This window comes from Bactrocera tryoni, chromosome 4 (genome assembly GCF_016617805.1).
Source record: "Bactrocera tryoni isolate S06 chromosome 4, CSIRO_BtryS06_freeze2, whole genome shotgun sequence".
Lineage (NCBI taxonomy): Eukaryota > Metazoa > Arthropoda > Insecta > Diptera > Tephritidae > Bactrocera > Bactrocera tryoni.
In genome coordinates this window covers 64,119,638-64,138,852 of record NC_052502.1, presented here as the reverse complement: position 1 = coordinate 64,138,852, position 19,215 = coordinate 64,119,638, and the positions used below count along the sequence as shown (strand labels likewise).

Sequence of the window (19,215 nt, the reverse complement as noted above, 5' to 3'; positions counted from 1 at the left end):
TATTTTCGTGATCTGGAGAACGCCACCTTTCCAGTGATACCCATTTTATCCCCGAAATCCGGGGATGCTAATCTAAATTTTACCCTATATTTATAGCTTAAATCTTTAAAAATGGAAACACAAGAAACATATAGGAAGGTATCCACAAAGGGTGCAGCACTATATAAAACTTACACCACGTTCACAATATATCTACATATCTTGACTGGCTAAAAGTAAATTGTCTGTGTTTTGTCTAAGTCCACTTTGCCTCAAAGTGCTCATACACGAGCACACAAGTGCGTTCGATCGGTATGTGTTCGCATGCGGTTTACTCGTGTATGGGCTTGTGTGCGTACCGATCCATGTTCGCGATGATGTTTGATTTTTTACGATCGGTGCGCGCACATGTATGTCGTGTCTGGCGCTGTGTGCACTCAAAATCTCATTTGTCTCGTTCCCCGAATAGGAAAGATCGCCGACGAACAATTTTCCGCTTGCTTGTCACACGTATTCACTATTTGAAGAACGAACGCAAAATGGATTTGTATCTCGTGTATGGCGAAACGATTTCGTACAGATCGAACGCACATGTGTGTCGTGTATGGCCACTTTTAGATACAAAATTAATAGGAGGATTCTCTTGCGCTTGAAAGATTGCAGATTGCAAAAATCCTATACCGAAATAGACAAGAGCACGAGAACACCCATTGCAGAATCTAGTGATATATGAAAGGCTGATTCGGTCAATTTATTGTAAATGACCATTATTCATGGCTATTGTGAATTGGCGCACCTTCTGCATACATTTTCAACAAAAAAAACTGTAACAAATCTTAGAATTTAATTAGAAATTATAAAATCTATTTAAAATTTACATTCCTCAACAAGTCAACATCAAAATATGTAGTTAAGTAAAATGACAGCTAGCACAGGGTTGCAATAATTTTTTTACGTGTCATTGCACGAAAATAAACATGGGTTTTGATCGGACATGTTTTACAGCCCTTGCAAATATTTTTCTGCGTGTGTTTGTTGTTGTGCCGTTGCTTTAGGTGGAAAAATCTGCAATTCGTGCACCGTGCAAGGGTTTTGCAATAGCAGGAGAATACCTCTAATGTAAATAATAAACGTTAGGACTTTCTATTTCAATTCCATTAATGATTTTAGTCTGAAATTATATGGCAACACCAACTTTTGACATTTTTGTTCGCCATATTGGTTTTCAGTTCCAATTCGTTCCAACAGCATTTCTCTCTTTCTTCTACGGCTGTTCGCCATCCAAGATGGTAGGTCAAATTTTTATGTAAAAATCTTTCAATTTCTGTGCCATCATATAGTGAAAATAAGTGAAAACCATTGCATTTTCAAGTTCAAATGTGAATTTGTCGAAAAATATGGTTATTTTGAACTAGCAAAATAAATACGTGGAAGTTCAGCCGTTCATAAGATATGCTGAGCCAAAATCTCTTAAAGGAGTTATGATGGCAAATTTGAAATAGTGAATGCGAATTAAATATACTCCACTTGATTTGGATCAAAATTACTAATAATAACTCTGCTTTTCTTCTATAGACGAAAGGTACATCAAGCTTTGGTAAACGCCATAATAAGACGCACACTTTGTGCCGTCGTTGCGGACGTTCATCCTACCACATTCAAAAGTCAACATGCTCCCAATGTGGATATCCCGCTGCTAAGTTGCGTTCATGTAAGTATTTAATTTAATTGTATTCATAATACATTAATCGAGAAGATTTATTTTTAAAGAAAATGAGGTTACCTTCACAGACGTGGTTTTGCTACACAATTCTCGATAGTGTCATGATAGTAGATAAAAAAAAGAATGTGCAACTCGACGTATGGCGTTACAGATTTTGTGCTGTTGTGTAAATGAAAATTGTTATTTACTCGTTTACTTCAAACCTCATACAATTTCATGCATTTGAACTAATTTGTTGTCGTTAATAACATACCAGTGTTCTGCAATTCATCTATTAATTTGATAATTCCAAATATAGTATGCGATTCCTTTGCATTGCTAAATTTGTACCTACAGGTGTTCCCAAAAGTCATAAAAAGTATTCAGTACTGTCGAATTTGATATTTAATTACCAAAGGCAAGTCTAGGGTAAATTTTGGAATAGCATCCCCCCATTTCGGGTTTAAAATGGGCATGTACGGATAGATTTCCCGTCATTGGGGTATTATTTGTTTTCTTTATTTCTTTTGGTTCTGTAAAATATGTACGTAATGAAACACTGATTATTAGTTAGAATGCAACCCTTTTGTTATTGTGTGAACAAAAATAATTGCACAAAAGTTAAATATTGAATAAAAGTTACTTTAACACAATTTAATACAAAATAATTGGTTAGAAACAAATTATCGGAGTGTTAGTGAATACGAAAGTTAAAAACATAAGTGGAAAATTAATTATACTACGGAGAAACACGTATTTTAAATAGTTGAATTTTTGAACTTTGAATGCAAATATCTCAAAAACCATAGGTCAGCGGCGACTATACATAAATATATTTGGCTGCGATTTAGAATTCAACCCTTTTGTTATTGTGTGAAGAAAAATAATTGAACAAACGTTAAATGTTAAATAAAAGCTATTTGCACAATTAAATATGAAATAAATGCATAGAAACGAATTAGTGAAGTGTTAGTGGATATAAATGTTAAAAAAAACTATAAAATTCATTATAAATGGGAGAAACACACATTCTAAGTAGTTGAATTTTTGAAGTTTAAAGGCAAATGTCTCAAAAACCATAAGTCAGTGGCAACTATATATGTGTATTTTCTTGATCTGGTGGATCTCCTCTATCTGTACATAACCATTTTAACCCCGAATTCGGGGGGGATGCTATTCTAAATCCCAGCCGTATTTAATTTAATTGTTGTGTACATAATACTTTAATCGAGAAGATTTATTTTTAAAGAAAAGGAGGTTAAGGTGACCAGACCACAGACATATTGCTGCACAATTCTCGATAGTGCCATGATAGCAGATAAAAAAAGAGAAAGTGCAACTCGACGTATGGCGTTAAATATTTTGTGCTATTAGAACACTTGTACTGTTTAAATGAAAATTGGTTATTTATTTGTAACACTCGTTTATTTTAAACCTCATAAATTTGTTATCGTTGACAACATACGAGTTTTTTCCAATTCATATATTAATTTGATAATTCAAATATATGCGATTCCTTTGCATTATTAAATCTGTACCTACAGGTGTTCCCAAAAGTCATAATGTATACATTACGGTCGAATTTTGAAGCGCATGTTTTTAATGGGAATCTTTACTTTGCACGTTAGGAATATGATATTTAATAAGCTCGTACGTATAGATATGAAAAGGATTATAAGGTTGAAATATGTTGTTTGAGTAATATTTCTTGAATCTCCGATGAAATTGTATATGTATGAAAGTGGCAAGTATCTCCTATCTTACCATTTACATTTAGCTTAATTGAAAAACACATGCCAGCTTAATTTTGCAATATGAATTTTTAAAATCACAATTTTTGCTTTAACTATAATAATATATTTCCATTTATTTTTCAGACAACTGGTCAGTGAAGGCTAAGAGGAGGAAGACCACTGGCACAGGTCGCGTGCGTTACTTGAAAGTGGTCAGACGTCGTTTCCGCAACGGTTTCCGTGAGGGTACCCAAGCTAAACCCAAGAAGACCACCCAGTCTAAATAAGAGACCTAACATGTACCATCGCTTATTAGTCGGTGTTTGTGTGTCTACTGTCTAGGGTTGATTTCTTTTTTAAGGAATTGTTAAACTAAAAAGGAGATAAATAAAATATTCTGTTTTTTTGTAAAAACAATAGCATGTATTTTATTTAAACTTTTTGAGCAAGATACCGCAAAGTAAATGACAGTTTTTATCTATTTACAGTTTGTTTCTCATTTCCAGTATGCTTAAGTGTCAACTGTCAAGTTTTATATGAAAATAAAAGCTTCATCAAGGTTAGTTTGGTGTCCAAAATGCTTAGGAAAACAAACTCAAAAAATAAGTTTCTAAATTATATTTGTTTAATGTGCGTATTTATAAATTAAAAATTATTGTGTTGGACAAGTTGACATACTTATGTACATAGTATATAGAAGGTAAAGGTATGTAATTTACAGCAGTAAAGGGCGTACGCATCACAGACTTATGGACTAAACCTCGCGCTAATTATTAAATAATGACTTAATTACGAACTTTAAGCTAAATAAAATATTAACCAGTTTATTGAACTAAAATCTAATGACTATTCGCTGTGTTCATGTGTGACTTTCCCATTTGAAGTCGAACTGTTGGTCAGTGTTGTGGATGCTGTGGTGTTTGACTCTGACGTGGGATATGTTTCTAATAATTGTGGCTGTTTCGCATCGCTACTGATTTGTGTTGTCTTCACATGCCCATTTTCCAGTTTGTTGCTCGGAGCCGGCGCGCGTTTGAAAATAAGTTTTTTAATATTTTGGAATGGCGCATCGAAAAAGATTGTGAGCGCAACCGACGCGAGGAATATGCAAATAAATTCATTGGTATCAAGCTGTAAAGATATTTTGTAAAAAATATTAAATATTTTTTTGTCAAAAATATGTGTGATATACTTACAATGATGGAAACAAAGTTGTAGTAGTGATGAATGTGACGCCGACGGCCAACATTAAAGAAAAATACCGGGAATTGTGTTAGGTAAATGGCGTAGGACAATTTTGTAGACACTTGAAAACCCTTCCATGAAAGCATCTCTGTGAATTTGTCTAAGAAGAGGAGTAAATAAATGAACAATGATAAAATAAATAATTTTTGTTGATCTGAACTCACTCTTATAGCCATTATGCGAAACAAAAACGATCCACGCAAAGAATATACACCAAGCAATCGGCGCAAATGCTGCGTATATGGCCGCATGTGTAGTGTTGTACTGGTAGTTGATGTCGCCCATTGGTGCGGGTCCCAACAGTGAAACAAGTACACATGCCGTGGCCACTACCCAGCCAAGGCGTAGCTGTGTTTTCGTTAGTTGTATGCCACGGTATTTACGCAAACAATAGCCAAGCAAAATGCCCATGATATATACTGTAGAACGGTGTGGTGGGAATGAGTACATGTAGTCGGCTGTGCGGAAGAGGCGTTGAATACTAAATGTGAAGTAAATGAGAACATAAAATATGGTTTAAAAATTCGTTCGATATTTAATATCAAAATTCAAATATATTTTGCGAAGGCTGAAAATAAAATTAATATTTTGGATCGAACTAAAAAAAAAACAAGGTGGAACGTTAACATCGGTTATTAAGTTATAATAATACCCTTCACAAAACAAATAAAAAATTAGTCCTAGAAGAACTTAATTCAAATCGACAATTTGTAGGGCTAGTATATGCTACAGTGGTCCGATCTGAAAAATTTCCTTGGTTGAATTGTTGCTTAGGATAATAATTTATGGCAAATTTCTCGAGGAATTTCCTCGTCAAATAAAAAGTTTTCCATATAAGGACTTGATTTGGGTCCATTAGTTTGAAAGAAAGCTACATACATTTATGCTATAGAGGTTCGATCTGAACAATTACTTCGGAAATATCACTATTGTTTTAGGCATATGTATCCTGGACTGTTGTGGCATTGATCTAAATTTCCAGTGTAAAAATCTGTTATTTACCAAATAATAAAGTGGGAATTTCAAGCAAACAATCGAATCATAACTCTTGCTTACTTTTTGAGAAAGCAAATCTCTCAACATTTACGATTGGGAATGAAATGGTTACTCACTTTGTACCAAAGTATATGTAATTGGACAGCTGATTCACGACGGTGGTGTAGTAGCGAGCTGCAGTTCCAATAGCGCCAAGTAACAACAAAGTGAATAAACCCTTTCTTGGCCATTTCCACAGACCTAGTATCATTAAAGGCGCGACGGCAAAGAGTTCGGTGTCAATACCCAGGTGATGTGTGTGTGTCAAACACTGCAATTAGTAAAGAAAAGTTTTAATAACTAAAAAAGAATTCAGTTGTGCAAAAATAGATCGAAAAAAGTTAACTCTCATCTCTCTGTATTAACTTTTAACCCAAAAAGTACATTTAGTTTGATATTTTCATTTTATATAAAAAGTAGCTAGTAGTGAACTTTCTAATAGTAATTAATACATAACATAAATTGTAAATTTGCTCTTTTTATGTCTTAGCGCCATTTTCACTTAAGATATTTCAACATTGACCTTTTTTACTCACCATTTCACTGAAACCAAAGTAGTTGTGTATGAAAAGTAGATTACGCCACCAGTTTCGTTTACAAATGTCCGCATGATGTCCAACGACCAAGTTCCATTGCGGTCCCGAACCCCACAATGGTAGTACAAAAGTGCAGAAGAGTATGAGCGCGGCTAGTGGGGGTACGATACTGCGAAAGAAGATGCATTTAATCGATTAAATTAATAAAAGTATTTTTCTGTGAGTCTAAGTTGGCTTAAAGACATACACATGTAAATTTATTTCAAATTTTAAATTTATCCTAAGACAAATAGTATGGGAAGGGCGATATTCCTAGACCGAATTTTCATGCGGGGTTTTAATATAGATCTGTGTAATAAGTTTGAGTCTTGAAACATGGCGTTGCCTCCATTACCCCCATTTTTTAATTTGCAGTATTTTAATGGTCTGAATCAAAAATATTTTAAATATTTTACATGTAATTATAATTTCTAAGAGCTATCTTCTAAATACAAACAGCCATCCAGGCAAAAAAGGTTAGGTTAGGTTAAGAGGTCGATCATAACAGCGATCCACAGTGTTGCGAAACCGGAATTTTTTGGAAATCATATTGCCTAAACTGTAATTTTATTTGTATCGATGAGAAACTTCTACAGATTGGTCAGAATAAAATCCCAAACAGAATGAGTGAAAAAAAAATTTACACCGAAAAAAATTGTTGGGTCAAATTTTCAACAAAAGTAAAAAAAAAAAAGTTGTTCGAAAAATTTACAAAAAAAATGTATTTTAATTCTTCTTTTATTTCTGATAAATACCCTATGATTAGTTTTTTAAATAAAGTATAGGGTGGTCCGAACAAGAATTATAAACGTCAAATTTTCATGATTTTTCGATATTTGTTGATAAACTCTGAAATTTTATATAAAACCAAAATCTATTTCATTTCTTATTTGAAAGGTGATAATAAAAGCTTTAATTTGATAACGCTTTGAAGTCAATAGCTTCAGTTTTAAGAGAGTTATGCTCATTTTTGTGGAGTGCTAGAATAAATGTAGAATAAAAAAAATAAGTGTTTCCGAGAATTTCCGTTCTATTTCTATGGAATAAATACTGAGAGTGATATACTAAAATCGCTATAACTCCCAGGAGGGCAACAAATTATGTAACATTTCTGTAGTGGTTTGGAACTGGGACTCTCTGGGACTTTTTAGATATTGATTACCTAACCCAAATTTAAAGGAAAAATGGACCTTTAGTCGGGTTTTCGCTCTAAAAAAGGTGCATAAGAAAATGTCTCAAACAACATTCCTTTGTTTTTCAGAAGATACTTGTCCGAAGGCAGATTTTTTTTCCGAATCAAAATATCTGTCACCAAAATCAAATGAGATCATTTTGAATACAGCCCTGAAATCCCCTCTTTTCGTGAAAATTTTGTACATTTGACTTCTAAAATCAATTAAAAATCAACGGGCCAACATAAAAATAAGCTTTATGTATTTTTTGTTTACTTGGAATGTCTGTGACAAAATTGCATCATTAAAAACACTGAAAAAAATAATCGGAAAAAAGTTACTTTTCCACTAGCCGCAACACAGTGCGATCTCACTTTAATAGTTTGGAACGTGGTTCCGTTGTGATACCTGTAATGATAATAATATTATAGATGATATGATCTTATAAATCGACAAAGATCTTTGTTCCAATCACAAATTTGTTAAGGCGGCCTTTGTCAGTTTCGGCTATGTCTGCTAGTTCGCCCAAGGTATGTGTCAGGCTCAGTCTTTCAAAGGCGGCACAATGGAGGAAAAAGTGCTTGGATGTTTCCACCTCACCTATTACGTATTTCAATAGAGCTTCTGCGTTTTACTATCAGCCCAAAAGAATCTTTCAGTCGCACAAAAGTGGGTCGTTGACCTGGGACGCTAGGTTTGTTTATGGTGTGCTAGAACGCAAGATGCTGATGGATATCTAACTCGGTCTATGTGGTCTGCAGTTACCAGTGATTTTGATATGTGCAGATATCCAAACCAATGTGAAGATGAAGTAGCGTGAAGCTGTTTCTAGTGAGGACTGACACTCTTTGACTAGCTTTGAGCACATAAAAAGAGAGCTCGGCACTAGTATTGCCGTTTGCTGGCGGTGTGAATGCTCACCTCCCTAAAAGAGGCTGCACTTTGTAGTAGTACGTCTACTGTCATCTTAAAGCAGCCACTTCAGTCTCAAAAAAGACAGTGTCTGGTGGGCCAAAGCTAAGACTGGTGAAGAGCTCCTTACAGAAAATTCGCCTTCCAATATTTTCCCCTAGACTTGGTGGGTGAAATTAGGTTTATATTGGCCAGCTTTTCTTTTCTTTAAAAATATTTTTTTTATATTTCTACAAAAGTGAATATCACATTCGTTTTTTCGGCTAGGGAAAGCGATTGGAAACGGGTCGGTTTCCAATGTTCTCTTGTGTTCTGGCGTTGAAGCTATGGACCTCCTTGTGCGACTGCAAGAACCTTCTGGCCCAGAGTGAACCGATAGAGGTACTCCGAACTACTAGCTCCTAGCAAAGTCTTATCGCCGCAATTGTAGATATTCAGACTGGACACTGGACTGGACAATAGGCTTACATGCGCTGCGGATATATATTTTGTCGTACGCTTTTTGTCAAATTGTATGGAGTAAGTCTCGTCACTTTCTTCTCTATTGGCCGACTTTTGCTAGACTGAGATCGGCAAACCTAGCGAAGTGACTGGAATTGATATTAATCGCCTTAATAAATTTGTGGTAAGTTCAAAACGCTTGCTCGATCTATGAGCATCTGGTGATCTTTTCGAAAACACAAAGGACGAGTATTTGTCCAAGTGAGATCCATCTATTCTGGATCAATCTTACGATCTAACCAAAGGCTTTCGTTACAATGACTATGAAAGTATTATGTTCGTTTTGCTTAAGATGTTGATTGGCGTAATCCCGTCACTTTAATTTTAGCATTTGCTCTTCAATGTACGCTTTAAGGGGGTATTCTGGTCTAGGATTTTGAAAAAAAATCGACTATTTTTGTATATTTTGAAAGTTTAGACCTTCAAAAATATGACCTTGCAAGGATTTTTCAAAATTCGACTTATTTTCGGAGATACAGCCGATTTTGTGACGTGACGTACGTGTTCACTAGAATTGTCTCCTAAGCTTTAAATGCGTTTTTCTCGAAAGTACTTTGTTTGAGGTGGTTGACATGATATCTCAAGTTCTACTGAACCGATTCCTTTGAAATTTGGTATATATCTTCTTTATACAATGCTATATCGTGTCTGCCTTGGATTTCCAAAAATTTTGATTTGAAGTATTTTTAAAAAATTCGAAAAGGTCGAAAAAATCGGTTCAAAAAAATTTCTTTTTTCAAGTCGACGCCATTTTGTTATTTTTTTTGAAAATGGTCCACCCAATAACGACATCCTTACTAATGAAGAATATTCTTGCTTTTTGTGTTTTAGATCTCTACAAGGGTTGAAATCACGTTAACCAGGTTAGGTTAGGTTAGATGGCTGATCAAAGATCACACGTAGACTAATAATGTAGTCCTTTGTGATGCCATTGAAAAAGAACTCCCCTGTTCGAACTTAAAGATTGGCGAAGCGCTTTGTGGCCAATACATAGTCACAGAGACGCTTAACTTCAACACCCTCCAGTTCGGTGGGATGTCCAAAGGTATGGGCCCCAAGTGCCTGAGTTTTGACCTCCCAAATGCGGGACAGTCAAGCCGGAAGTGCTGGCTGGTTTCTACCGCATCTTCTTCCAAACAGCTTCTGCAGTCGGCATCTGGTAAGATACCCATTCTTACCGCATGTAAGCCAATAGGACAGTGGTCTGTTAAGAGTTCCACTAATAATGAGAGGTTAGCCTTACTGAGGGCTAAGCGATCATTAGATCTCCTGCGATCTATTCTGGCTTAAAAGGCTTTTGCAACCGCACAAGTACCGATGCTGGCCCAGCGTTGGACGAGCATCCGCGTGGCCCAGCTATCTAGTAGTAGAACACAACAAGATGCAGGAGCACCGATCCGTTCTCATTCTACCGTTAATGATTCTAGAGTGCCTTTCCTTGCTAATTCATCAGCTTTGCAATTACCTGCAATTCCGCTGTGGCCCGGCACCCATACCAGTCTAATCACAAAAACTCTAGCTGCTAGAGATAGCGATATTAAGACATTCTTCGACCAACCCTGAACGCACTGTGAATGAGTTCAGGGCTAGTATTACCGCTCTACTATCTGAGTGAATGGTCACTTCTCTGAAAGTTGATGCACTCCGTAGCAGCAAATCTGCTGCTACCTTGATGGCTGCGACCTCAGCCTGGAATACACTACAATAGTCGGGAAGTCTGAAACAGGAGTTGATAGAGAGCTCCCGGCAGTAGACCCCTCCACCAACCTTCCCCCCAAGCTCAACCAGGACGCACCGTTTTTTTTGAAGCCCCACTCCGCCGGCCCGAATTTTGTTTTTTTTTTTTTGCAATTTTTTTTTTATATTATTAAAAAGTCAATAAAAAAAATATAAAAAAATGTATAGTAAAAATGTTTTTCATTTTTTTTCATCTTAGTTTAAAAAATGCCTAAAATTGATGCGTCTAGACCAGAATACCCACTTAATTTTGAGTACATTGTGTACGATCACATATTGGCTTAGCTCAGCTCAGCTCGGCTTGTCGTATATTGCCCATATACATATGAATTAAAATTTCTAAAATTTGCTTGATTTACGCAATTTACTGGCTTCTACTGAATCTTAGAATGTTGCTTGCGTCATGTAAATGTTTCTATGCTTTCTTAGCGCAAATAAAATTAGATGAATCGTGAACTTTATTTTCGAACTATGGTAAAAATTAATTATTTATGAGTGTGAAATACAATTTACATAATGTTAATATATATTTTTGTATAACAAAAACAAATTTTGTTAATGTTCTTGTTGTGACCTAAATGGTTTGCATTAAAATGCCGTAAAACTCACCGGATTAAACGACTGACATATTCATTTCGCAAACGCACTGGCTGCCCCTTGAAGAGACGACCGAAGAGTGAGTATGCTGTCAACATACCACTAAAGAGCAGAAATGGATCGGTGTAGAGCGAGGCAGCACGTCCTATTACGGTCCAAGGGCGGCCCAAGCTCTTTTAAAATGTAAAGTTTTTATTATTATTATTATCTATATGTACATATGTATGTAAGTAAGAAGTTAATTTAGCTTACCTCCGACATTTCCGTACGATTATTATAGGGATTAAAGAACATTGCCATCGATTTGTGAGAGAAGAGCAACATTGCCGCATTTAGAAAGCGTATGCCATGCACCGCCTCAATGTCATTCGGCGTGGAGCTGGTGCTAAAGAGCCAACGTAGATTTTTGTCCAAAGAGAAGGCGGTGAACCATTCATCTGCAAGTATAATTTAAGTTGAGGAAACATACCACTCGCAAATATAATACTAATTTACTCGGCTTTTGATCCGCTTTGGTGCAGCGCTCGTAAATGGTCGATAGCACAGTAATGGAGAGTATAATGAGAAAGAAGCGCCTAGAATAAGAATATTTGTTAAGTTCAAGTTTTTAATTTAAATTATTTTTTTTGCTCTAGACATTAGCACTCACACGGCCCATGTTGTATTGCGGTCCCATGGCTTGTTGTCACGCACTTGACATAACTTCGGCTCCACGCGCACTTGGAACGAAATGCCGGTGGAAGTAGTTAAATTGTTCAGGTATTCCTTTACCGTGTACTCCACGTCTTGGTAGCTGCAAGCGTCCGGCACACAAATACCCCAGTTGATCAGTGAGTAGCGTGGTACACGATGGCCAGGCTGCAAATAAAGATTTCAATTATGTTAGCAAAGACATGGTTATCTCCATTATATTTCATAAGCCTACAATTAGATGTAAAATAGTAAGGAAGTATAGCCATGAGTGATAGAGATAAGGTTGCGACACGCTACATCAAATGTCAAACTTTCGTAGTTATTGTAAACATTTCCTTCATTTCGTGCCGCTCGTCACTATTTTGTTGTCCGACACAATTCAAAAAAGATACGAATCGAAATTGTCGTAATATTATTTGGTTTTATAGGAAATAATCTGATTCAGATATTCAAAAGCAATTAACCGTCTGAAGAACAACAAAGCGGCTGGGGCCGATGGATTACGCCGAGCTTTTTAAATACGGCGGCGAAGAGCTGATAAGGAGCACGCATCAGTTTCTTTGCAGAATATGGTCGGACGAAAGCATGCCCGAAGTTTGGAATTAAAGTGTGTTCCGTCCAATCCACAAAAAGGGAGACCCCGCAATTTGCGCCAACTACCGTGGGATAAGCCTCCGCAATATTGCATATAAGGTTCTATCGAGCGAACTGTGTGAAAGACTGAAGTCCACCGTCAACAAACTGACTGGACCTTAGAAGTGTGCCTTTAGACCTGAAAAATCAACAACTGACCCAAGAAAGGAGGATCGACACACTACCTCTTCGTCGATATTAAAGCTGTTCTTGACAGCGCGAAAAAGAACTGCCTCTATGCCGCAAATCTGAACTTGGTATCTCTGCAAAGCTAATACGGCTGTATAAACTGACGTTGAGCAACACCAAAAAGCTCAGCAGGATCGGGAAGAACCTCTCTGAGCCATTCTATACCAAACGAGGTTTCAGACAAGGCGACTTCCTATCGTGCGACTTCTTCAATCTACTCCTGAAGAAAATAATTCGAACTGCAGATCTGTATAGAGAAGGTACAATCATCTATAAGAGTGTGATATTAGTATCATTGACTTCAACTACTGCTCCGTTGCTTATTCTCTTTTTCCATCTAATAAAGAAGCGAACCGTATGAGTCTGGTTGTGAACGAGGACAAGACGAAACAACTCCTATCATCAAACAAACAGTCGTTGCACTCGCGACTTGGCTTCCACGTCACTGTTGACAGTCATAACTTCGAAGTCGTAGATAATTTCGTCTACCTTGTAAATAGCATTAACACCAAAAACAATTTCAGTCTCGAAATCCAACGTAGAATAACTTTTGCCGACAGGTGCTACAACGGACTGAGTTGATTGAGAAGAAAAGTCTTCTCTCGACGAACAAAGATCAAACACTAGAAGTCACTCCCCCGTCACTCATTCCCGTCCTGTTATATGCTGCACAGAGATGAATGATGACAACAACTGATGAGTCGGCGTTACGAGTTTGCGAGAGAAATTTCTGCAGAAGATTTATGATTGCATTGGCAACGGCGAATACCGGAATCTATGGAACGATGAGCTGTACGAGATATACTATAGGCCGACATTGACATAGTTCAGCGAGTTAAGAGACAGCGGCTACGCTGGCTAGGTCATAATGTCCGAATTTATTAAAACACTTCAGCTATGAGAGTATTCAACGCAGTACTCGCCGGGGGAAGCAGAGAAAGAGGAAGACCTCCATTCCGCTGGAAAGACCATGTGATGAAGGACCTTGCAACACCTGAAATTTCCAATTGGCGACAAACAGCGAAAAAGAAGAACGGTCGGCGCGTTGTTGTAAACTCGGATATAACCGCGTAAGCGCTGTCTACACCAATAAAGAAGAAGAGGAAGCTTCATATATTGGAAATTATTTGAGAGAGAGATGTAGATAAATATTCGAGATTCGATTAAATTATTCGGGAAGAGAGAGGGATAATAAAACTTGCTAATGAAGATTACCGTCTCGTCTGACTTTTAAAATTCTAAGCTCCGATCACCCAATCACCAGAAGAACAGCATAACCTTTCACGTTTTATAATATTTACACTAACAACCATAACAACAAGTCAACCACAGTTGCTAATTAATTTTTTATATGTCTTTCTAGCCAATCTCTTTGCGATTTTATTGAAGGCACAATGCCGCGTGCAATGAACTCTTCGTTTAACTCGTGAACTAGCGTTTTTTTATTAGTTGCATAATTTTTGTTTAATATTGATTTTGAATATTTCGGAGTATAATTAAGTTTGCGTGCTAGTCAACGAAACATTGACAAAGCAGATGTGAAAAAAACAACAACGCAAACAGTTGTTAATAAACCGTTAACTATGCTTCGAATATACTCGTACTATCTGAAAAGTCTAATATGGAGAGAAATATTTTTGGCAAATAAAAGTTGAAGTTCAAGTTCAATGCGTGCAATTAGCTGTGCAGGCATAATTTTTGAAAATAAATTTGCATGATTCGTGCAAGCAAATACGAGTAAAAATTATTGTTTAATTTATGACGGTGTTAATTTTTTGCCAATGTGCTAGTCGCTGCACCTACAACAATACTACTTGAGCCATTTATAAATCGATTTCGATAAAAATCTGGTTAATATTAAGTACGAAGGAGTTCTTTGATCCAATACCAATTCTAAAGACGAAGCATGCATTCCGGAAGTATCAGACTTCACCATGAAAATAACTCAATTTTGGTTTTATGAGACAAAAAAATTGGATTGCGAAAAAAGCATGTCCATTTCAGCTGTCATTCACTTTTTCTTATTTTAATTATCAAACTGTATCGACATCGTTAGAGAGCTTAGACCAACAATAATTTTTAGTGGATGTCGAAAGAAAATTGAATAGCCAAATATCAGAGCCATCTGCTTCGTCTAAAATATAAATGGTATCTGGTCTAATATCACTGATATCCTACAACGAACCACAGAAAGGTTATATTTAAGGTCCTATTTATTAACAAAGAATCTCTCTAAGCTATTTAATATTAAAGTAACTTCTAAAGTAGTCCGAAAGCGGAAACAAATAGCTTAAACATTAATTTTAGATAGTTTCGCATTTTATATTTTATTAAGTAATGCGATGATCAGAACTTATGTCTAAGGAGAACACGACGAACAATCTAATATTACAACTAGGCAGTCAGCATATGTCGGTTTTGCCTTGCAATCTGTTTCATTTCTACTATTATTTCAATTAATTATTAATTTTTTACTCATGGAACCGGCATAGGTAGGTAGGGTGGATATCCGACTATGCATCTAGGCTTCTAGAAGACCCATTGTGATTAAACACCTTGTTTGTTGGTAATAATCAATATATAAGCTTCCAAATGAATGGAATCCATTTTTAAAGTTGAGTTTCTGAAAATTATTATTTGTGACGGTTGACTGGGGTCTTTAGAGACAAAGGCACTATGGTTTAAATTAATTAGTAATAAGAGTGGAAGAGGAGAGGAAAAGCCTCGCTGATTCAGTAAAATTTTAAGTATTTTTCTTTCTTTGTTAAGTAACAATAAAAATCTGTTCGATAAATGCGTTATATTTGTTTTTGCTGTAGTGGTTAGAATAAATGTTATCAATTTTGACGATCTGACATTTATTTACAGAAAAATTCATTATGTTTTGGTAGTTTTGCTTTTACTTTTAGTTTTAGATTTAACACTATTTATTAATTTTAATTTGCATTCAGTTTTAAAAACAGTATTTTTTATTTTTGTAATTAAAAAAGAGTACTCTTTTAAATTCAAAAATTAATATTTTCTTGTAATTATTATAAAAAAAATGATTTTTTTTTTAATTAGAAAAATGTATTTTTTTTTATTAGAAAAATGAACAAATATTATTAAAATTAAAAATTATATGTATAAATATATATATATATATTTAAATTAACAAAGAAAATATATAATTAACCCTTCAATTTTACTTAAAATTTTTAATTTTAGCGTTTAATTTTTTTATTAATTTTGACTTATTTAATTTTTATATAGTTATAAATTAAATTTTATTTAAGTTTAGGTTTAATTTTAATTTAATTATCGATTTAACTTTTATTTTATTTTAATTTCGATATTAACTAAATTTATATCTAATTTGTTTTAATGTTTTTTTTTGAAATTTAACAATTTCAATTTTTATGTTATTACTAATTAAATTTATAAATTAACGTTTAATTATTTCATTAAAATTGATTTATTTAATTTTTATTTAGCTATCAAATAAATATTATTTTTATTTAGTTTAATTTTATTTTTAGTTTATTTATCATTTTAAATTTCATTTGATTTAATTTTCTTTTTAATTGAATTATCATTTTAAATTTCATTTGATTTTAATTTCAATATTAAATAAATTTTTTGTCTTACTTTTTTAATTTTTTTGTGATTTTTAACAATTAAATTTTAATAAAAGTGAAATTGTTAGAAAAATTGACAAAAATTTAGTCCTAAATTTTAATTTTTTTATAGCAATAACGAACTATTTAATTTTATATAGTTATCAATTAATTTAATTAGTTTTAAATTTAATTTCTATAAAAGTTTAATTTAAATTTTAATTGCTTTTTAGTTTTAATTCGAACTTTAATTTTCATTGTAATTTAGTGTTAGTTAAGATTTTATTTTAAATTTCAGTTACTTTTACTTTAAGCTTTAGTTTTAATTGTCGTTTTTATTTTATTTTTAAATGTAAATTTCATTTTATCATGCCATTATAGTCATCAATTTATTTATTTTTTAATTTTAAGTTTATTTTTTTTTTTAAATCTAAGTTTTAATTTCAAAAATAACTTCAGTTTTAGTTAAGATTTTATTTTAAATTTGAATTTTACTTCCTTTTTTCTTTTATATTTAATTTGAATTGTAATTCCAAAATCAATTTTAGTTCCAGTTTTAGTTAAGAATTTATTATAAATTTTAATTTTATTTCAAATTTTCATTTTAATTGCTCTTTAATTGTAATTTTTTTTCGTAGATTTACACAGCTGCCTTTACACACACCTTAATCTTATTCCCTTATTCTTCACAAACGTTTTTCTCTTTCTCCTTTGCTTAGCTTAAACTACTCTATAAACTAAATGGCTCTCGCATGCTTTGTTTCCGGTGGCGCATCAATAAAAGTACAATTATTTATGAGAGTGTTTCCGTACAAATATGCAAATCACACACAGACATACATACAAACTATTTCGTCACATGCAAAACGCATTCATTCATAAAACATTTGCGCCGATAAATTCACAAGCGCTTGTAATTTGGCAATTTATAAGCTGTAAACGCGGCTGTAATTGAAGCTTTATGTTAATTAAATTATTTTTATCGTTGCACTAAAGTGAATTGCATGTCAAGATACAATAATTAAGGCAAAAATAGTTGCAACGTGGAACGATTAATAAACCATTTGTTTATATTAAAAGTGATACTGCATGTGTGTATGTGTTTGTAGGTGCGTGAGAAATTCTGTATCGTCGTGTGTGTGTGTGTAAAATGTGTGCGCATGATAATGCTAATAATGATGTAATTTTATTAGCGCTTGGCTGTATAAATAGCAAAACATTTCGATTGTCAAACAAAAGACTCAAGCAGCGAACTTGCTCATACCACTCACAACAAATAAACTAACAAATAACAGAAAACTTAACAACACATTGTTTAGGCGTGCAAATAATCTGCTTTTCTACAACTTGTGCGCGCCAGTAATTGAATTGCTAATTGAGAGAAATGCACTTACATCATTGAATTCGCTCTTGAAAGGCCCGTGCGATTGTATGAGTTTGAATAAGGCGCGCAAACGTTGCGAATTATGTGGCAACACCGGCTGTGCGTACGCCAAACAATACTGTCCCTTGATTTCAGCATCCGCCTCATCGTCGACTGCTGCTGCGTCATCCGGAGCGCTGCTGATGCCCAGACACTGATCGAAGTCACCCGGCTGATTAATGTTGCCATTGAGTATGCCCGAAGTGATCTTGCCTGTGGCGTCATGCACTGTAAACGTAAAAGAAACGATTTTAGTTATAAAATTTGTATGTTATTAATAAAAAATAGTAGTTAGAAATACAAATACTAGTTATAGCATAAAATAGTTGCAAAAATGGTTGTCTAATATTACAGTTAAATGTTTAATTGTCGGACTTATGGAATAAGCACAAAATTCATATGCAAATTAGGCGCGATATGAGCACGTCACCATTTCAGGCAACGTTTTTGCACATCTTTTATGGTCAACTTGTGGATTAACGTCAAAATTAACACATTCAAATAAAAAATAGAATTGTTGGAAAGGTGTGGTATACATTGGATAGGATAGTAAGCAAGTGTAATGCATATAAGAGAAGTCAGAATTTTTTTGGAAATGTGCATACATAAATACGTAGGCGTTTAGTATGTAGTGTATTATAAAATTATCAGAAAGACGGATACAAATTAAAAAAAAAATTAATTATTGTTTATATCTTATCGCATTTTAGCTTCGTATTAATCATCATTTTTTAATTTACATTTAAATTAAATTTTATTATTCATTTTTTTATTGGTATATTAAATTTGGATTGTCAATAAAAATGTTTTGTTTACAAATCTTTAATTTAATTATGGATTTATCTATAACATATATAAAAAATCTATAAAAAAATAATTCATTAAATTTAATTAAAATTTTCTATAAAAAAATAATTCATTAAATTTAATTAAAATTTTTACTTCGTAATAACTTTAGTCTGCATTTTAATTTTGTTCTTCTTTGTTATTATTTCAGTTTTAATTAAATTTCATTTAATCTTCAAATTTAGTTGTTTGCCGTCTTAATGTTAATTTTCTCCTTCCATTTTATTTTAATTTACTATATTTAAGTTTAAATTTTACTTTTGATGAAACTTTTAATTTTAATTTTACATTTAGTTTTAATTTTTTTCTAACTTTAATTTTAAAAATTTCAATTCTAATTTTAATTCCTATTTAATTTTAATTTTATTTTTAATTTTCAATTTAATTTTAATTTCATATTTAATTTTATTTCAATTTATTTATAACGTTAATTTCAAAAATTTTAATTCTAATATAATTTTTAATTTTCAATTTAATTTTAATTTTATGTTTAATTTTATTTCTATTTATTTATAACTTTAGTTTTAAAAAATTTAATTCTAATTTTAATTTTAATTCGAATTTAACTTTAATTTTATTTTTAATTTTTAATTTAATTTTAATTTTATATTTAATTTTTTTTCAATTTATTTTTTTTTTAATTTTAA

The 19,215-nt window shown here is 33.4% G+C and overlaps 2 protein-coding genes across 2 annotated transcripts in view; one reads left to right on the top strand and one right to left on the bottom strand.

Moving 5' to 3' along the window:
- Positions 1 to 1,186: 1,186 nt before the first annotated feature.
- On the top strand, positions 1,187 to 3,831 carry LOC120773905 (probable 60S ribosomal protein L37-A). Its single transcript, XM_040103085.1, has 3 exons — positions 1,187 to 1,268; positions 1,555 to 1,690; positions 3,559 to 3,831. Exons 1-3 carry the CDS (start codon positions 1,266 to 1,268, stop codon positions 3,699 to 3,701), a joined length of 282 nt encoding a protein of 93 aa, XP_039959019.1. The 5' UTR covers positions 1,187 to 1,265; the 3' UTR covers positions 3,702 to 3,831.
- Positions 3,821 to 19,215, bottom strand: part of LOC120773902 (nose resistant to fluoxetine protein 6-like) — a 23,779-nt gene continuing 8,384 nt past the window's right edge. Inside the window, exons 2-11 of the mRNA XM_040103082.1 lie at positions 17,694 to 17,950; positions 11,838 to 12,046; positions 11,684 to 11,763; positions 11,441 to 11,625; positions 11,201 to 11,361; positions 6,231 to 6,399; positions 5,772 to 5,965; positions 4,824 to 5,140; positions 4,611 to 4,759; positions 3,821 to 4,545 (exon numbers count right to left, since the gene is read on the bottom strand). Coding sequence (XP_039959016.1) covers positions 4,261 to 4,545; positions 4,611 to 4,759; positions 4,824 to 5,140; positions 5,772 to 5,965; positions 6,231 to 6,399; positions 11,201 to 11,361; positions 11,441 to 11,625; positions 11,684 to 11,763; positions 11,838 to 12,046; positions 17,694 to 17,950 — 2,006 coding nt within the window. The 3' untranslated portion in view covers positions 3,821 to 4,260. The remainder of the gene's footprint in view (positions 4,546 to 4,610; positions 4,760 to 4,823; positions 5,141 to 5,771; positions 5,966 to 6,230; positions 6,400 to 11,200; positions 11,362 to 11,440; positions 11,626 to 11,683; positions 11,764 to 11,837; positions 12,047 to 17,693; positions 17,951 to 19,215) is intronic.

What these genes read in the sequence shown, in the direction of transcription:
- LOC120773905 (XM_040103085.1), top strand. An exon ending in CGCTGCTAAGTTGCGTTCAT is followed by an intron (nt 1,691 to 3,558) that starts GTAAGTATTTAA and finishes TTTATTTTTCAG; the next exon opens with ACAACTGGTCAGTGAAGGCT.